Source organism: Cydia splendana, chromosome 24 (genome assembly GCF_910591565.1).
Source record: "Cydia splendana chromosome 24, ilCydSple1.2, whole genome shotgun sequence".
NCBI classification, from domain to species: domain Eukaryota; kingdom Metazoa; phylum Arthropoda; class Insecta; order Lepidoptera; family Tortricidae; genus Cydia; species Cydia splendana.
The window spans coordinates 1,000,167-1,021,979 of record NC_085983.1 but is presented as its reverse complement, the minus strand read 5'-3'; the positions used below and the strand labels follow the sequence as shown (position 1 = coordinate 1,021,979).

Genomic DNA, 21,813 nt, shown 5'->3' with positions numbered 1-21,813 from the left:
AAATTTAACTTGCAAGATTTGATTACACACAGACAGACCACGGTCAGGTGAAACTAAATAAAAGCTTGTAATAAGCTTCATTATCGTACTAAGGTTACAATACTTCATTAATCATTTGCTTGTAATTTCATACGAAATTTTAAGGACAGTAGACCTTATTAGCAAGCTTTTATAATATAATTGAAGATAATATTTAAGTTAAGATTAAAAAACGCGATTTTAATACCCTATATCGAATAATTTTCCGAATATTTTCAGTTAAATGCCTATCTACAATCCGAAAAACAGTTTCACTTGCATTGTGGTTTCTAAAACCACACCATTACTGTTTTTCACAATCCATAACTCCCGCGCGAATAATATACCTGTGCATTTGTCCTTCAGTATACCTGCATGAAATAAGATCTTTTTCGATCAAGTGTGATGAAAAATACATATATCTAACAGTTTCCGAGTATAATGGCTGTGATATACAGAGAGGGACAGAAGGACACAACGAAACTGTAAGGGTTCCGTATTTACATTTGGCTACGGAACTCTAAAAAACAACTTCTTGAATTTAAACACTGTAATTATCTTACAAAGCAGATAACTTGTAACAAATTAAAGTTAATTTTTACTTTAGAGACATGTTCGTGTCGCCAGAAGAGAGCCGACCTGGACACCTCCTTATACCTTATACCCTTACTTACCCCTTATTCATAAACGCGCTACAAACCTCAATTAGCTAATAATCGTTTGTCTTTATCCGTCATTTTGACTTATAAATAAATAAAATAAAAATCATTTATTTCTGGCGATTCATACTTGTTAGTAACAAACTTACAAATAGACTTAAATTAACTATGTTAGTACCTAAACTAAGATGTTGGGAGGTCCAGTGCCTAACTAATGCACTATCCCATCTCCCTGCCACTACGGCCAGGAGACTGTGGCGGCTGTCGCGCATGCACCCTGCGGAGCGTCGCGGCGCAGCGCTTATGTATTTGTAAGGGATATTCAAGTATTCTAGTAGTTTATTTGCATTCATGTTGTACATAAGATCTTATGAAATAAAGTTTCAAACATGAGCCCCGTTAGGGCATGGCAATCCTTATAAGTAACTTAAAACTAATGTGTTTTTTTTACACTAGGTAACAACTGTAACAAGCTTATTAGTTATTGTACAGAAAAATGACATTTTATCATTTGTCGTTTAAATATTCATTCACAGAATAATAGGTTTGCTTATAAGCATTTGTTTTAGTTTATTTGAAAAAACACTTTCTTTTTCTTCTTTTTTAATTTCTTCAGGTAGTTTATTATATAATTTTATCGACATTTTTAAAGGGCCATTAGAATGTAGTTTTAATCGGGAGGGTGGTGGCATCAATCTTGAATTGTATCTAGATGGGTAGGACGAGGGTATGTCTCCTCGTTTAGTGTAAAATTCTGTGTATTTATGTACAAATTTGCAAGTCTCCAAAATGTAAAGGCAGGGTAGAGTAAGTATTTTATATTTTACAAAGTATGGTTTGCAACTATCCAGCTCTTCAATATTGACGATTATCCGTATCAGTTTTTTTTGCTTAATGAAAAGGGAGGGAGCTTCACTACTATTTCCCCATAAGATTATTCCATAGCAGAGCCAGGAGTATCCATAGGCATAGTATGTTGAGAGTGCGGTTTGAATGTCGGTAGTTTTTTTGATTTCGCGAAGTGCATAGGAAAATGTGGATAATTTGGTTCTAATATTATTTATGTGCGGTTTCCAGGATATGTTTTTATCTATAGTGATTCCGAGTAATGAAAATGAGTCAATTATTTCTAGTTTAACAGAGTTGTGGCTGAAATCGATTGCCAATGATTCTTTCTGATAGGGGTAGAATGTCATTAATTTAGTTTTATTATAATTTATTTCTAAATTGTGATCGTGCATCCAGCTCTCGACGTTAGTAAGGATGTTATTTATTTTATAATTTAAGTTGGTTGTACATTGTCAGGGTGTGAGTATTGAGATGACGTCAGCAAATAAGATAGATTTATCTTGTATGGTTTTTGGAAGGTCGTTTATGTAACATAAAAATAGGAGGCAGCCGATTACACTGCCTTGCGGTATGGAGGAGGTGATAACTTGAGTTTCTGACTGCACTTTTTGTATTATGCCCGTTTTATGGTCAAAGTGATCTATTTCGACATATTGGTTTCTATTTGTTAGGTATGACTTGACCCATTTGTGAGCTATAAAACACACGTTAACTAAATCAGGCCCGTAAAGTTTTAAAAACTTTCAATGCTTATATAATGCCTGCATCAGAGCTTTTAGTGTTTCTTTAGGTGAATCCTTAATTGTATTTTCTGCTTGCACTTGTATTCGCAATAATTACACTGGTAAGGATTTTCGCCCGTGTGTGTCATCTCGTGAGTTCGTAAAGTTGTTTTCCAATTGCACTTGTATTCGCAATAATTACACTGGTAAAGCTTTTCGCCCGTGTGTGTCATCTCGTGAGTTCGTAAATGTGTTTTCCGATTGCACTTGTATTCACAATAATTACACTGGTAAGGCTTTTCGCCCGTGTGTGTCATCTCGTGATTTCGTAAGCGTGTTTTCAGCTTGCACTTGTATTCGCAATAATTACACTGGAAAGGCTTTTCGCCCGTGTGTGTCATCTCGTGAGTTCGTAAATTTGTTTTCCGATTGAACTTGTATCCGCAATAATTACACTGGTAAGGCTTTTCGCCCGTGTGTGTCATCTCGTGAGTTCGTAAATGTGTTGTCCGATTGCACTTGTATTCACAATAATTACACTGGAAAGGTTTTTCGCCCGTGTGTGTCATCTCGTGAGTTCGTAAGTGTATTTTCAGCTTGCACTTGTATTCGCAATAATTACACTGGAAAGGCTTTTCGCCCGTGTGTGTCACCTCGTGAATTCGTAAATGTGTTTTCCGATTGCACTTGTACTCACAATAATTACACTGGAAAAGCTTTTCGCCCGTGTGTTTCATCTCGTGATTTCGTAAGTATATTTTCTGGTTGCACTTGTAGTCACAGGAGTTACATTTAAAGGGTTTATCATCGCTATGTATCACCTCGTGAGTTCGTAAGTGTCCTCTATAACGACTCCTGTAGTCACAGTACCTACACTTGAAACGCTTCTCGCCAGTGTGAATGATCAAGTGAGTTAATAAGTATTTTTTCAGCGTACCCTTGTAATCACAGTGGTTACATTTAAAGGGTTTATCGCTATGTTTTCTATCCTTGTGTGACATTTGTTGACGATCTACAGCAATGTTCTCTCGAGTGGAATTACTCGACAGTCCTAACGACAAGTGAGTGCGTATGTGTTTCTCCAAAACCGACTTGTTCCTGAACCGTTTGCCACAATGGTGACATTGATAGATGGTGGTGGTGACATGGGGTGTGGGTGCGGGCTCGGTGGCGTGCAGCTTGTATGTGCGGCGCCCGACCCGGCAGGTGCGCCGCTCCGCGTCCACCAGCAGGCGCTCCAGCCTGACCGAGCACGAGCGGCGCCGACCCGACACCATAGCAGAGGAGAGGAGAGTGGACGCTGTAAGACGATAAAATATCATACGGCTATCTATGATTACCTGTAAACACCCACCAAACAAAGTTACATGAGAGTAATTTGTGTAGTCTTGCCATTTGGCATTGGCCCTCGCGCAGCTCAAATGAATTAGGGTATAAGTGTCATATAAATACACAAGTTTTTAAACTTTAGGTACCCAAAAGAAGAGAGACTCCAAAGTAGTCTTACTCCGGATTTAATCATACGCTTAACTATGAGCAAAAAAGTGTTAAATGTTAATTAGAAATCTATTCAGGCTCGGGCCCTCCCCGTGAGTAGCGCCCAGCATATAGAAAATGAATACCTAGCAATTCTAGGACATCTGCACAGACCACTCACCTTGTCCGTGTCCTTTAACCTTCCCAATTGTGGTGTTCCTGAATTCACAAATGTCCCATGGTTTGAATTCCCGTAAGGGAATTTATTGATGTTTATCACTAGTACTATTACTACTACTAGGTTGTATGTTGTATGTATAATGTTGTCTAGTGACTATAGTACAAGTTATGCTTAGTTTGGGGCTAGGTTTATCTGTATAAGATTATTTATAATTATTATTTATAATTTCCCCAAATTACTTAATAGACCGGGAGATAGTGACACATTTTACTGGGTCATTTGTACCAGTATGGCGGTTCGTCAGGGGTCTAAGTACGTAAAGAACGAAATAAAAATGATGGTCATAGCGCTGGTACCGGCGGCCCAATCGCGTGGGCGTTAGTCGAACGTGTCGGATAAAATACGAGTGTCGAACGATTTGTTCCACAAAAATCCTCGTATTATTCGATAGTCCATAAAAAAGAAGTAGACGGTAGCGTAATGCCATACTTCTCCGGTGTGACTTACAGCCCGCCATACTGAGGCGAACACATTAATTAAAAAAAAACAATCCAATCATTTGTGCCAAGCTAATTTTTGCACAGGTGATCATCGTCGAGCAGCCATTCATGGACATCACCATGCCATACTTTTCGGATGGTTCCAAATGGCCGCCATACCGCCGCAAAGGAGTTATTTTTTTTTTATTGCTAAACGATTTGTACCATCTTGTAATTTTTTTTCAAGACTTTCTGTGTGATCATAAATGGAAATCTCATAATGCCATACCTGTAGGAGGTGGCAAATGTGTACAATATTTTTTTATTATTTATTGGTGCCCCTTTTTCCCCCTATTAGAAGTATGGCAAATATAATAATGGTCACATTGCATCATATAATTTCCAAAAATCCAAATGCCATACTGGTACAAATCGTCAAAAAATTGTTTTTTGTTTTAAGTCTTGGCTTAAGTCTCACAGTCGTCCGCCCCGTAGTTATAATCTGAAATATATTTTTTTAGGTACAATTGTATCCAAACAAACAGAATATGATGATGCCATGCTGTAAAAAAATATTTTACGTATACATAGTCGTATTTTTGAAACGTGTCGATTAAATAAGTTTTTCAAGTATGGCAGCACTTTATCCCCCTACTATAAGTATGGCAATTATAATAACGGTCACATTTTATCAAATACTTTCCAAAAATTTAAATGCAATACTGGTACAAATCGTTTAACAAAAAAAAAAATTAACTCCCTTGCGGCGGTATGGCGGCCATTTGGAACCGTCCGAAGAGTATGGCATGGTGATGTCCATGAATGGCTGCTCGACGATGATCACCTGTGCAAAAATTAGCTTGGCACGAATGGTTGAATTGTTTTTTTTTAATTAATGTGTTCGCCTCAGTATGGCGGGCTGTAAGTCACACCGGAGAAGTATGGCATTACGCTACCGCCTACTTCTTTTTTATGGACTATCGGAAAATACGAGGATTTTTGTGGAACAAATCGTTCGACACTGGTATTTTATCCGACACGTTCGACTAACGCCCACGCGATTGGGCCGCCGGTACCAGCGCTATGACCATCATTTTTCTTTCCTTCATTACATGCTTAGACCCCTGACGAACCGCCATACTGGTACAAATGACCCAGTAAAATGTGTCACTATCTCCCGGTCTATAACTTCTTGCTATGATTTAATCAGTCAAATTTTATTGAAACATTAAGGAACAAAAACATGACTAAATTATAGTACCCTAAATGATTAAAAATAAAACACCCCTATACTACAGTAACAATTCACCCCTCGGCAAGGTGGGTTCCCAGTCACATCCACCAGCCTCTTTGATAAGGCTCTGAAAAATTTCAGGGCACCGGGACCCCACTATGATTATACAGGGTGACCTTAGCCATTGGACAAACCCTGAAATCCCACGTACGTAGGGTTACTTCTCAGAAATGCTCTAACGGTAATATTTTTAGGGTTCCGTACCCAAAGGGTAAAACGGAACCCTATTACTAAGACTCCGCTGTCCGTCCGTCCGTCCGTCCGTCTGTTACCAGGCTGTATCTCACGAACAGTTGAAATTTTCACAGATGATGTATTTCTGTTGCCGCTATAACAACAAATACTAAAAACATAATAAAATAAAGATTTAAGTGGGGCTCCCATACAACAAACGTGATTTTGACCGAAGTTAAGCAACGTCAGGCGGGGTCAGTACTTGGATGGGTGACCGTTTTTTTTTGCCGTTTTTTGCATTATAGTACGGAACCCTTCGTGCGCGAGTCCGACTCGCACTTGCCCGGTTTTTTTTATTAGAACAAAAGATAAAAAAAAATTATCAAACAAAAGTTATTTCCAATAATCGACAACAAAAAGAAACATACTGTATAAAAAAAAAATTATCAAACAAAAGTTATTTCCAATAATCGACAACAAAAAGAAACATACTGTATTAATCATTGGCAGTGCTATTGACAATTTGTTTGTAAATGTGCGGCAATGATGACATTTGTCAAAAGTCATAATCTTATTAATGTCATAAATAAAAAAGATAATCCAAACGGTCGAAGAAGGTTTCATACTATTTATTACCTCAGGAGCTCCTAACACATACAGGTTGCTCCAAAGTAAAAAAATAATAATTTGTAAATTTCTTCGTAACCGCTACACCGATTGTTATGATACTTCGTATACTGGTTCTAAATACCCTAATGCATATGTACATTTCGGCTTTGTCCAATGGCTAGGGGCACCCTGTATATGTAAGTAAATATAATGGGTTTGCAATCATAAATTATGATTAAACTTTGATAAATTGTAAAATCTTCAAATGATGGTACATCACATCATTCAAGATTTTTTTTGAATTCACAACTGACCTGTTGGTGCGTGGCGCACGCGCCGCTCCACTAGCACGGGACCGAGCACGAGCTCATGTTTCACTGCGTGGTCGGTGTACAGCCCCGCCGCCGCCGCCGCCGCGCTCACACCGAGCGACTCGTCTTTTACACACTCATCAGAGCACGAAGGCTCGTCTTTAACACACACGTCATCCAGCAAAGGTTCATCTTTCACAATCAATTCGTCGATCGAGGGCTTCTCTGTTATACACACATCCTCACAGGGCTCAGCCTTCACGAAAACATTCTCTGCGCCCTGTAACGCTGACGACTCCATCGTCAACTCATTTGATTTGATAGGTATGTTCTTTTATTTAACGTAAACAGAGGTAGTATCTGTTAATGTCAACAAAAAATAAAGAGTATAGTCTATGATAGGTATTTGAATTATTCGGTTGTCAATCTAAAAAAACAAATGTAGGTGTTCTTCTTGTATGAGACGCCATTATAGTATGTAGTCTTGTTTTGAGAGTAATAAACTTAATTTGGTGTTTAAAAGCTTTTTCTTTCCTGCTTGGAGCCCTAATCCTAATAGGTTATGGGCCCAGGCACGGAAAGTTAACAGTAGAGAAGTAATTGCGACAAATTTTACGCACATTGGTGTCGTCGGCTCTGACAGGCCGAACTGGAGGAAGTAAGTCGTAATGGAGAAAGTGGAGAGAGTGGAGAGCAGCAGGGCCGTAATACTCGGCGAAAATAATTGGCCAGCATGGCAGCTACAAACTCGTATTGTGTTGAAAGCGAGAAACCTATATAAAGTAGTGACAGAGGTATGTACGGAGACAAATACAGCAGAGAAACAAAAATGGGATGATTTAGACAGAAAAGCCCAGGAAGTTATTGTTTTAAGAGTGGAAGAGGGAGTTTTACATTATTTAGCGACATGCGAGACTGCAAAGGAGATGTGGGACAAGTTGGTCACTGTTTACGATTCTAAGTCGAAGGTGGGCATTCATTTACTACAGCAGAAGTTTTATAGCCTTAAATATGAAGCACCCATGGCAAAATATCTGTCATCGGTTGATGAAATTGTCAATAAACTCAAGACGTTGAAGGAAGTAGTTTCAGAGAAGATGGTTATAACGAAGATTCTCATGACCCTACCAGAGTGCTACAAGCACTTTACTTCTGCATGGGAGTCAGTTGCAGAAGGGGAGCGGACTTTGAAGAATCTTCAAGCACGGCTATTGGTAGAGGAGGAACGCAACGGAGCTAGTCAAGTACAAGTCGAAGCCACGTCCGCCGCGCTCCTGAGCAAGCATAACAACGCAAGAGTCTTCAAGAAGGGTGATAAAAATGATAGTGTGAAATGTTTTGAGTGTGGAAAAGCCGGACATTATAAGAATGACTGTAGAAATAGAAAATGTAATTATTGTGGAAAGGTAGGGCACCTTTATAAAGATTGCAGGGCAAGACAACACCCAAGAGTATCGAGGGCTCCAAATGCCTACATCATGGAGAGCTCTTGGACTGGACGTGCATTTGTGATGGACTCGGGAGCCAGCGAGCACATGTGCAAATCCAGGGAGCTCTTCTCTAAACTCACAGAGGTGGAAAATAGATGGGTTACGGTTGGTAACGGCAACCAATTAAAGGTATGTGGTGTTGGCTCTATAGAATTGAAAGCAAACAATTGCTGTGAATATACAGACTCAGTATTGTTTGACGTTTTGTATGTGCCAGAACTTAAAGTAAACTTATTCTCATTAATTTGTGCATTTGACAACGGGTATAAGTTGATTGCAGGTAGTAAGCTATGTAAGTTAGTTAGATGGGGCCAAGTAACATGCACTTCATATCGCAAGGAAAATCTATTTTTAATGGATTTCGAGTTTAATGAAGCAGTAGCTTTGGCTACCACTAAAAGCGTTAATGAATGGCATAGTATCTTGGCGCACCAGAATCTTAACCAGGTAAAAGAAGTATTGAGTAAAAATAATGTAAAACTTGAAGGGCTGACTGAGCAATGTGTACCTTGTATTAAAGGAAAGCAGCACAGGTTACCATTCAGCAGCAGTACAAATCGGGCAAGTGCCCCTGGGGAGTTGATTCATATGGATTTGTGTGGACCAATGGAGGAGAGGTCCATAGGTGGGTCTCTATATTTCTTGTTGTGTAAGGATGACTACAGTAGCTATCGCTTTGTATATTTTTTGAAACAGAAGTCAGAGACAAAAGAGAGGATCGAAACACTAGTTAACAAGTTTGAAAATGAGACGGGTCATAGAATCAAAACTGTTAGGAGTGACCGTGGGACAGAGTTTGTGAATAAAGATGTTATGGATTTGTTTAACAGGAAAGGCATCACTCATCAAACATCTGTCAGCTACACGCCAGAGCAAAATTCGCGGGCTGAAAGAGACATGCGAACTTTAGTAGAAGCAGGAAGGACAATGTTACAGGAAGCTGCACTAGGAAAAGAACTTTGGGCAGAGGCAGTGAATACAGCTGCATATGTGATTAACCGGACTGGACCAAGTAAGGTACCTAATAAGACACCATACGAACTGATGTATAACAAAGAATTTGACATAAATACATTGCACAAATTTGGTTCAGAGGTGTACATCCATATACCAAAACAGAGACGTCTTAAATGGGACGCTAAAAGTAAGCATGGTATTTTTGTGGGATATGGAGAGTACAGTAAGGGGTATAGGATTTGGGAACCTAATACAACTATGGTTGATACATACAGAGATGTTACATTTATAAAAGATGTTACAGAGAAGTCTGACGGAAAGAAGAAGACCAAGACAATAGAAGAAGGAACAAAGAGTGATTGTATTTTCCAGACGTGCATGAGTGAAGAAGAAGAAAAGGAGTCTTCATCTCCTGAACAGTTGCATGATATTTCTGGATATGAAACCCCAGACGAACCTGTTGAAGATGAAAACCAAATTGTGGAAAATGAAAACCAAATTGTGGAAGACGAAAACCAAATTGTGGAAGATGAAAACCAAATTGTGGAAGATGAAAATACAGAAATCGGACCTGATACGGGACATGAAAATAATGCAACAGGTCGAGGAACAAGGACTAGACAGATAACCAAGCCTAAGCGTTTGGACGACTACGTTTTGGGATTTACAGCAGTTAATGACGAAAGTCAACTCACATATAAAAATGCAATAGAAGGAAGTGACAAAAACAAGTGGAATGAGGCCATACAAGCAGAATTTGATGCACTAGAACGGAATGACACATGGATAGAGACTGATTTACCAGCGGGAAAGAAGGCTATTGACACCAAATGGGTCTTTAAAATAAAGAAAGGTGAGAATGGAAAGCAACAATATAAGGCAAGACTGGTGGTTAGAGGGTTTCAGCAGGAAGATAGATTTGATCACACAGAGATTTATGCACCAGTGGCTAGACTACCAACTTTGAGAATCCTACTTGCAGTTGCGTGCAAATATAAACTGAAGATGTTACAGATGGACGTAAAGAGTGCCTTTTTGTATGGAGACATACAAGAGGACGTATATTTGAAAAGACCTGAGGGAATGGCGGAAAGCAGTAAAGTGCTTAAACTGCAACGATCGCTATACGGATTAAAGAGATCGCCTAAGATGTGGAATAATAAGTTCAATGATTTCATGATTAAGGAAGGGTTTTCAAGAAGCGAAGCGGATTGTTGCCTGTACTACAAGAGCAAAGAAAGAATTTATGTCCTGATATATGTGGATGATATACTCATTTTAGGAAAAAGTACAGAGCAGATAAACCATTTAAAATTGGCACTGGAAACACGTTTTGAAATGAAAAGTCTCGGTGAAAATAATCTGAAATATCTCGGAATAAACATACTTAATAAGAATGACACCATAGAGTTAAACCAAAAGAGATACATAGAAGACATTTTAAAGAAGTACAAAATGGAAGAATGCAACATCATAGCGACACCTATTGAAGTGGGTCTTGAACTAAATTCGGAACCGTCAAATGATGAGGAGATGACAAGGAAATGCAGAGGACTCATAGGAAGCCTCATGTATGTAATGCTGGGCACAAGACCGGATATATGTTTCGCTCTAAACTATCTTTCAAGATATCAGTCGATGGGATCTTCTGGATTATGGAAAGCACTTAAAAGAATTCTTAGATACTTGAAAGGCACCATAGATGCTAAACTTATTTACAAAGCTACTGAAGAAGCTCCACTATTGGGATACACGGACGCTGACTGGGCGGGAGACAAGGCGGATAGAAAGTCTACGTCAGGATACGTTATGAAGGTTTTCGGTTGTACAGCGTCATGGGGTTGTTCAAAACAACAATGTATCTCCCTTTCTTCAACCGAATCGGAATACGTAGCTTTGGGGAAGGGGATAATGGAGGCGTGCTGGATACGTAACCTCCTTCTGGAGTTAGGGCTGCATTTTCAAAATTTTAAAATATATATTGATAATCAGTCGGCCATTCATGTTGCAAATAATGTAGACAACAAAAGACTTAAACATATAGATCTAAAGTACCATTTTGTGAAACAAAAGGTAACTGAAGGTCTATTGCTGCTAGAACATATTCCTACAAGTCAACAGTTAGCTGATCTGTTTACAAAAGCGTTGGGAAAAGTGTTTTTTCGAGACCTGTGTTCTCAAATAGGTTTGAGTGGTAATTTTTAACTTACCCTTAAAAGTATGTAAATGGTACCCGACAGACCCATAAAGTGTTCTTTTATTTAAAGTGGTTAATTGTGTTGTGTTCGCTATGTGGTCGTAGTGTTTTAGTTGCTGACGATCTATGTTTGAAGGACTTCTAAATATTCCTTCAATTTATAGTTTTTTCTGCTGTCGGTACCTAGCTTCTTTTGTTGAGGAAGGGTGTTAATGTCAACAAAAAATAAAGAGTATAGTCTATGATAGGTATTTGAATTATTCGGTTGTCAATCTAAAAAAACAAATGTAGGTGTTCTTCTTGTATGAGACGCCATTATAGTATGTAGTCTTGTTTTGAGAGTAATAAACTTAATTTGGTGTTTAAAAGCTTTTTCTTTCCTGCTTGGAGCCCTAATCCTAATAGTATCTTCTTTATTTCGAAACCAAATCTGTAATAATAAATTGCTCTGATAATTAGATTAAGATTAATTACGATTCATAAGAGCTTGTTGCTAGGCCTACATGAATAAAGTAAATTTTGTTTGTTTGTTTGTTTGTTTAAAATCCTCCAAATGTTATGCGACAATCTATTTCTTGGTGAAATTCCCCCAAAATCAGATTAAATTAAATAAATTAGGTTTCATATTTCAGTGCTGCAAGTGACATTTATTTAGTTGACAACTTGACATTGACAGTTGTTTTTTTTAAGTTTTTTTAACTCAACGTAGAGTAGCCAGGCGTCATGACGATTCATTTTCCCAAAAAGGTTTTTTGTGAATTTTAAGGCATCTATGGGGGCGAATATGTAGTGAGGGTAGTAAATGGTTGACTGGCCCCCTTTCGCAAGTTTCCGGCGATCGTATAGATGTATAAGCACATTTAAGTGCTTTTAAGGTTAGAACAGACGGGCGTACCGGACCACAACCTTGGTCCGGTCCGAGGCCTGTTCGTTCGGTCGAGTGCCAAGAATACAATACTCCTTAAGCCCCCATTCGCACGACAGCTTTTTCAACGCGCGTTAAAAAAGCGCTTGAATCTGTCCAAGCTCTAAATTCGACTTAACGACCAAGGGTTAAAGTCGAAAATCCAACAACGCTTGATAAAAAGCGCCACCGCTATCGTGTGAATACATACATGGTTATCCATTTGTGTCATTCAAACGCTTTTTTAACGCGCGTTGAAAAAGCTGCCGTGCGAACGGGGCCTAAGCGCCCTCCATACTTCATACTCCAGGGCTTCATACCAAGGGCCAACGTTTTCTGTTCTCTTTCACGGCGCAGCAACTAGTATAATTTCTCTCTCCTCGCTCTTTTAAAAATGCCGTTTGTCAAAAAAGGACAACCATACTGTTGACAAGATGGACTTCAAATCAAGTGTTGCCTCTTTTGATGCGCCCAGGCTGTGTATGTGTGCGTAAAAGCGTATATGTGTGCTCTTTTAGGGATGTGAAAAGTCGATTTTAATCATGTTATATATATATCGATAAACGCTACAGAGCGGAACGAAATAGCGATTAATTGAAGCTTCAATATCTTCGTTAAACATGAACATAATTGAAATGCTAATGGATAATGAATATATTATAATGTAATAAAATAATTCAATTTTTGCGGAACACATATTTTAGTAGGTATTTATGTATTTTAATTAAATATCCGAACTTTCCCTTGGTTCCCTGCTGGGGCGTGACGATAAAATTGTGATCTGATAACCACAATAAAGAATAAAAGCGTTTTTGTTCATTTTAGGTATCGTTAAACCTTTGAAGTAAAATTAAAATTGCAAGAAATGTCGATAGTTTATCGATATGACGTTATCGACATGGCTACAGCAAGGTGGGCCTCATTGTTAATCGTACACTAAACAAAAGTGGCAACAGTGACAGCACGCTGAGACGGGATCTCTATATATTAAATCTATGCTTCATACTAACGAGCGCCTTTTCAATGCGCGTTAAAAAAGCGCTTGAATCCGTCCACACGCTAAATTCGATTTAACAACCAACGCTTAAAGTCGATAATCCAACAACGCTTGATAAAAAGCGCCACCGCCATCATGTAAATAAATCATAGATTTAATATATAGAGATCCCGTCTCAGCGTGCTGTCACTGTTGCCACTTTTGTTTAGTGTACGATTAACAATGAGGCCCACCTTGCTGTAGCCATGTCGATAACGTCATATCGATAAACTATCGACATTTCTTGCAATTTTAATTTTACTTCAAAAGTTTAACGATACCTAAAATGAACAAAAACGCTTTTATTCTTTATTGTGGTTATCAGATCACAATTTTATCGTCACGCCCCAGCAGGGAACCAAGGAAAGTTCGGATATTTAATTAAAATACATAAATACCTACTAAAATATGTGTTCCGCAAAAATTGAATTATTTTATTACATTATAATATATTCATTATCCATTAGCATTTCAATTATGTTCATGTTTAACGAAGATATTGAAGCTTCAATTAATCGCTATTTCGTTCCGCTCTGTAGCGTTTATCGATATATATATATAACATGATTAAAATCGACTTTTCACATCCCTAAAAGAGCACACATATACGCTTTTACGCACACATACACAGCCTGGGCGCATCAAAAGAGGCAACACTTGATTTGAAGTCCATCTTGTCAACAGTATGGTTGTCCTTTTTTGACAAACGGCATTTTTAAAAGAGCGAGGAGAGAGAAATTATACTAGTTGCTGCGCCGTGAAAGAGAACAGAAAACGTCGGGCCCTTGGAATAAATACACATGTATCCATTTGTAGTAGTAGTAGTAGTAATCACTTTATTGGACACAACACAGGTTTTCAAAAATAAATTACAGTAATGGAAGTACAAAGGCGAACTTATCCCTATAAGGGATCTCTTCCAGCTAACCTTCGAGTAGATCACGTCGGGGTCACCACTTTACCGTATGTAAGTAAGTATGTATTTGGGTACTACTATGGGATCAGAAGGTACGGTAAATAAATTAAAAGATGCGTGTTCATTAGTTGGTGTTTACTATCAGACTAATCTTACGGGCCGAGCAGGGTTGCCAACTCCAATTTTTTTTTACCCCTAGAGCTCAACTTAAAAACCCCTAAAACTGTACTATTGTTTTGGGAAAACCACTAAATAAAAAATAAAAGAAATTATACGTTTAATTAATTCTTTATTTATCCACTTTCCAGAATTTCGTACATTAAATCATTTTCAACCGGTTCGACATTTTTAGAATTTTTCTATGATCATACATATGAACGTTTTTTTTTTTTATTTGTCATGCTCTGAAAGAGGATCATTGTTGTTCTAAAAGGTGTGCAGAAAATGATACGTTTCTGCACTAGAGCATTTTAGGTTCCAAGTAAGATTTTATTAATTTTTTTACGATAAGCAAATTAAAATTTGGGTATAAAATTTGGAATTTGTTATACAATTTCCATTCTGATATTTGACTCCCCATTTCATAAATAACGATACTTTTGCCTAAATAATTAGTTGAAAATACCCTGAGATATACTAATGTGTAAATAACATTATTTGCGGTATTTGACGTCTGTCACTCACAACAGCAATACTACGTAAAATGTTTTGCACATCGAAATCACAAAGGAAAACCTGCACTGTGAACGTTTACGTTCTACGTCTTTTTTTTTTAATTTTAAGGTTGGCCGGACACCACCGTTATGAATCGGTAGTCGTCTAAGTAAATCGATATGAATTTTTCATTTTTCTTTTAATAAAAATAAGGAAAAGGTGGATAATTAACTGCAAATATGGATATATTTATCGTCACTTAACAGACAACAAATTTGACACAGGAATAACATAAATAAACTTTCAAATAGATCCCCAGTTAGTTTCAATTTTGACAATGGGTGCGACCTACTCGGTCGGTGTATTAAATACACCGGCCGACCGGTAGCTTGCGGGAAAACCATATAATTCTAGCTTTATTTAAATCTCAAATAAAAATTCATTATACGTCACAATTCGATACCTCAGTCTACGTGCCATCCAATCGTAATCGCTTGCTGTGACAATCGATTTGCGTTAGTTACATCTCTATATACGTCAGTCATAATGTGTCAAATACCGCAAATAATGTTATTTACACTATATAAAAATTTATACTTAGTCATGTTTTTAAAAAAACACATGCATTTTACTTTCCTCGTATTCGAAATGAAAAGTAGAGTGTTTAACTCGGGTGAAAGGCATAATTTCAGCGGCGGAAATGAGTGCCTTTCATCCCTTGGTTAACAATCTACTATTAACTATAACATTTTATTGGTTGGAGTAAATGTCACGCAAGAAACACGAATTACACGACACTTTTGGTGGAGCCCAACACTTATAGCCGTAATAGACTACCGTACCGTATAGAAGTACCCTGCCTCTCCCTGCTCCGCCGTACTTGCTTGCTGTTAATTATTGCTTATATATATATGTACCGGTATATACGGAGTTTCCAGTCGTCTTCCGTATGAAATGACATGTGCAAACGAGACAGCTGTACGAATGTGTATAGCGACGTCCCACGTCCCGTTCACACAGGTCATTTCGTAAGGAAACCGGGTAAAAATTCCGTATGTATGTGGCCGGCCTATCACCTCCCGACCCGACAAGGGGGCCCGACCAAAAGTATGGTCTAAACCCCCTTTAAAGCGACGAAAGATCATACAACCACGTTCCAAATCACTGTATAGCGTAAATCCGAACGTTCAGTCGTGTATTTCCTCCTCAGTCGAACTTGCGAGTTCAAGCAACACAGAGTGGGATACACTATGGTATCGATAATGTTTCATTCCCAGTATAGTATGTAGCTTCTCACGTCGTGAACACTTTTTCCATATCACACAAACATGGTATAGAAAAATCCCTAAAAAAACCACTAAAAATATTTAGCCCCTAAAAAACCCCTAGCTGGTTTTTTTTTCCCCTAGATCTAGTGGTAAAACCACTAAGTTGGCACCCCTGGGGCCGAGCGCAGTTCGCTCTAACTTATCCTATACCTATATACTACGGATACATATGTTATGGTGGTGGCGGGGAGACTCGCCACAAGAGGAAAACTCCAGTTAGGTCAGATAGACAAACTTACGAATATAGGGAATATAGCGGGCGAATATTGTACATACGTGCTCACAGGCTTCGGTCCGGTCATATCCCATTAAATATGTCTTTAGATAAAATAGTTTGTATGGAAAGCCAATAGTGCTGAACCGATTGAGATAAAATTTGGTATGGTCTACATTCTTCTTCTACTAGTGCGGTGATTAGCACTTTCCGTGCCTTTGTCTAAAGTTTAAAGGGCCATATATACCTACCTACTGTAAAACTTGGTACATAATACACGTGCGAATAGGTAATTCGCAACTCGTGACGATTTAAAATATTTCCCCTCGGTCTAATTTCATTTTTATCGGAAATCGTTAAGAATTTCCCACTTTTCGGACTTGTATCGTAGATAGAGTCGCATAATAATTGATTGTCCTAATGTAATGTTACGCATAAATTTTCTCCACCTGAAACAAAGAGTATTCTCGAAAATATTTTGCGTAGGTTGTGTAGAATAGGGTAGGTTAGGTTAGGTTTGTTTTGTAATTTTTCAGAAATGTTATTAGTTTCAGCACAATAACAATTATGCGAAATGAGTTTTATGCGTAACATTAGGACAATCAATTATTATGCGACCCAATATAGACCCTTGCTCATCTGATAAGAGTGATAAGGAAAGCAGAGTCGCCCAACTGCGATATCTGCGACTCTGTCGAGAATGTACCCTAAAATCGGGTGAATAGGGTGAAAACTGAAATTCAAACCTCGATAACATTTTATTTTTACATATGAAAACTGAATGGTGTATATAATAAGTGTTCCGGACGTTTGTATTTTATTTTGGGTAGTTCCATTTCATAACTTTGACGATAAAGAGGAAAACCCACCTCACCCCGTAAGTACTGCCTCGTATTTGGGGTGAGAGGGGTTTTCATACAAAGGTGATTTTGGAAGATTGTTGGATCGATTTTTTTTTATTATGCGTATTACTATAGCTCCATTTTAAATTGGAATACATTATTTTTGTAGCAGTAGCCTTAAAATCCCTCAAACCTTCTCTCCCCATTCATAACCCACCTCTCCCCGCGAAGCCTACTCACCCAGTTTTACGGTACAGCACTTCCTAATGGAATGTGTTCGGACTCGAGACAAGAGGGCTCAACTATTTGAAGCTAGGGGTTATGCAGTAACTGATGTTGGGGGTTTTCACTCGATATTGGCGGAACCCCTGTCTAAAACTGCGAAATTCATGTACAGTTTTTTTGATATCTTAACACTTATTGAAACTCTGTAATGTAGAGGCCCAACGGAGCCGACATGTCTCATTGATACAGGCTTCTTTAAATATGTAAATTAAAAAAAATACAATTTTGTTCTCTACAAAAAGACAGTAAAAATTGTTTTGTAATGTTCATTTTGAGCTCTTTCAAATGATATCCCACTTGACCTAGTAACTAGATTTTGAAATTTTGCCCCCTATATTATATTGGGCATTTTCCATAATTATTAAAAAATTAATATAAAAAAACACTTCCAATGTGTAAGTATATCTAGGTTAGCGTTGTTCATATAACCACGCAGCGCGCTCATTCTCCGTGTTCATAACTATTCCAAATTTCAAATCGATAGCTTAAGTAGCTCGAGATATTTATCAATGTGACAGACAGACGGACGGACAGAGTCGCACCATAAGGGTTCCTTTTGTACCTTTTTGGTACGGAACCCTAAAAATATATCCCGCCTGTAAGGGTGTAGCGTAAAAGGCGCGAACGAATTCACCATACTATAAAATGTGTATCACCCCTTTACCGAGATTCGAACCCGGGATCTCCTGCTTCGTAGGCAGTCGTTAAGGAATGCAAATCGGTTATTTTTTTGTATGGAAATAACCGCGGTTTCGGTTAAAAACCGAATATTTCCATACAAAAAATAACCGATTTGCATTCCCTAGCAGTCGTGCCACTACTGACTAAGCTAGGAGGCCGTTGTCAGTCTTTTTGTTTTACTTTTACTAGCCAGTAACAACAGCAATTAATATGTCTTGGTGGGGGAGATGTGTATAATAACGAACCCTCGAGGTAAAATGGTTCCCCATCGTATTCGAGCGACTGTTAGTGCAATCTATAAATATGTAGTAAACGTCTGCCCCGCGACTCTTCCAAGTGCATCTTAAAGTGTCATGGTGGTGTGAGCACGCAGTGTGGTTTAATTAGAAAATAATTAAAAACATTGTCTAATGATGATAAGCCTGTTTTCTGGATACCATTACTTTTTGCTTGTTATGTTTAATTGACATTACGTTTCATTGTCGGATTATATTGATGTTTAGCTATATTTTATATAACAATGTTAATACCAACGCACGTTGAATTTCAGAGTTATATTTAGATCGATGTTTTCAATGTAATAAATTTATTCAATGCAGTTATGTTTTTTTTTATAAATATGTAATAACTTGGTAAAAAAACATTACATACTGATTGGGATAATTTTAACCATACCCTAGGGATCGTTATATACATACATACTGGTTTTACTAAACATAATAAGATATGAGAAATAAGTATGCAGTTATTTAAGTAAGAAAATTGACTATTCATTAAGATCTTGTGTTTTTGTCTTCAACTTTGAACACAGTAAAGAATTTCTCTTAAGGGGATCATTTTGCACACATCTCCCCTACTTGTGGTGCCACTGTTCTTTTAGTTTATGTTTAGTTTAGACCTCGGAACTCTCGCGAGAAGAGTGTTTCACAGTTGTACCCTAATAGTTATAAGTTACTGTTTGTTAAAGCTGTTGTTGGTGTTTTGTTAATGTAAAATAAATATATTAAAACTGATGGTCAATCGCGTATTTTGAATCGAAGATTACTCGACATTTTATAAATTGAGTATTATTGTATATTTTGCGTCTATTAATTTATAACTTTTTTTTTGTTAGTTATTAATAAATGGCTTTTCTTATGAAATATAAGTAATATCTGTCCAAATAATAACTAGTACTGATAGTCATACAGTCTCATACGAATGCAAATTCACATCAATGTATTTATAAATGTAATGCTGTAAAATTTGATTTCAATAAATATCAAATATCAAATAATAAATATTATGTAAATAATATTGACAATCATATAATATAAATACGTGTAGATTATTTTAGGGTAATTTATATTGTAATTGTATATTATTTTATTTATTATGAAAATAAATATCTACTTAAATCATGTTTCGTTGCATAATGAGAAGCTTCTTCAACGGCTCGCGTTATATTATAGAGCAAAACCTGTCGAGCTATCTTCGGAATAAAATACGTGAGGAATCCGTTTTAATATTATTTAATATGCCTGTGTCTCACAGAAGTTTTGCTATTAAAATAAAAATAAAATAGAAGACACCATGAGGAGTGTTATTGTAATACTGGGTACCTTGTGCTTGCACGGCGGCACAAATGCCACCATTTACGACGAGGAATTGTATAGGAGCGTTTTGGATCCGGAGCTGTGTGAGGCCCAATTAGAAGTTATGGACAAAAATCTATGTAAGTACATACTTTTCATTTCTCATGCTCTGAAAGAGGGTCATTGTTGTTCTAAAATGTGTGCAGAAAATGATACATTTCTGCACTGGAGCATTTTAGGTTCCAAGTACGAGACTATTATTCTTTAATTACGATAAGCAATTGAATTCGTGGGGCAGAGGCGCACAGATGCTCCACAAAGCGCTCGGCAAACGGTTGAGGGAGGCAACGGGCGACCGCGACCCCCGCGCGGGCAGTTTTCTCGCGCAGAGAATTTCAATCGCAATCCAGCGCGGGAACGCTGCCTGCGTGTTGGGCACCCTCCCGAGGGCACCAAATTTTGATAGGTATTTTTAATTTTTAGTTATAGTTACTTTGATTGTAGTTAGTTTTAGTTTTATATTCCTGTTTATGTCTTTTAGCAAGCGGACCCCAGGCTCCCATGAGCCGTGGCAAAATGCCGGGATAACGCGAGGAAGCAGAAGATGTCTTTTAGCAATTTATATTAATAAATATTTAACATGGGTATAAATGGATTTGTTATACAATTTCCATTCTGATATTTGACTCCCCATTCCATAAATAACCATACTTTTGCCTAAAATGTTACTTGAAAGTACCCTAAAAAAAGGTTCAGGCGGAGTATGTCACTTTCTTAGGACGTCACATTCTGAGGACGTCACATTCTGAGTTCGTCACTTTCTGAGTACGTCACTTTATGAGAACGCCACTTTCTGAGGACGTCACTTTCTGAGTTCGTCACTTTCTGAGTACGTCACTTTCTGAGTTCGTCACTTTCTGAGTACGTCACTTTCTGAGTTCGTCACTTTCTGAGTACGTCACTTTCTGAGAACGCCACTTTCTGAGTACGTCACTTTCTGAGGACGTCACTTTCTGAGATCGCCACTTTCTGAGGACGTCACTTTCTGAGTACGTCACGTTTTTAGCATAGGTACGATATCATCATCATCATCATATTTCCAAGCAGATGAAGTCGCGGCCGAATGACCTTCGGATTTTAGAAAGATACATCGGGTATCGGCGGTAGCACGCGAAGGTGATACTGTTGTTCTGCTTTCTTACTCACTCGCAAGAAGTTAGGGATACCTATTGTCTCAATGTAAAACAAGCCCTAATTTAATGACGTTATGCTTAATATTTGGTTGATGACTATATTGCTATTTGACTTTTTGTCATAATCTAAATAAAATAGAATCAGAATTTGAAAGCAGAACGTCACACCGTCATTTACTACTTCTCGCTGAAATTATACAGAGTGGTAATAATAACAGGCAAATTTTTTTGTAGGTAAGTATATTTTTTATAGTTTGTGTTTTTTTTATTTAATCTCTAGTTTTAATTAAAATTTACTTTAACATAAAAAAATAAATTAAAACAAAAATTTTAAATTTAATTTGTAAATAATTATACAGTAGGTACTTAAAAGTCACATATTTTAATATGAATCTAAATATTTACCTACTAGTTATGGTGGTATTAACTACTCTATACAGGGTGGTACAAACCTCGATGTCCAAAATTTTTAAGTGAAAACTTCTTTAGCGGCGCTGTGCACTTTTTGTGATGGGGAAAAAATGTTAAACTCGCGACAGGTCACGTGACCGTAAGATTCGTAAGACGTAAGACGGACACGTGACCTGATCGAAAAACTGTTACAATGTCATTGAGTTTTCACTTCAGTTTTCACTTCTGCCGGCACTCCCGGAGGACCCGGAGTGCATCCCGTTGTTTTTTTTAGATTCTTCACTACGTGGGCTATCAGATTACTAATTTGGGAACTTTCCACCTCGCTTCCTTTGACCGGTGACTCTGTCAAATTATGA

At 37.7% G+C, this 21,813-nt stretch overlaps 1 protein-coding gene across 1 annotated transcript; it reads right to left on the bottom strand.

Annotated features, from left to right (window-relative positions):
- Positions 1-1,127: 1,127 nt before the first annotated feature.
- On the bottom strand, positions 1,128-7,128 carry LOC134802205 (zinc finger protein OZF-like). Its single transcript, XM_063774800.1, has 2 exons — positions 6,776-7,128; positions 1,128-3,548 (listed from the first exon to the last, which is right to left on the bottom strand). The coding sequence occupies exons 1-2, from the start codon at positions 7,071-7,073 to the stop codon at positions 2,302-2,304; spliced, it is 1,545 nt and encodes a 514-aa protein (XP_063630870.1). The 5' UTR covers positions 7,074-7,128; the 3' UTR covers positions 1,128-2,301.
- Between the last annotated feature and the right edge of the window lie 14,685 nt (positions 7,129-21,813).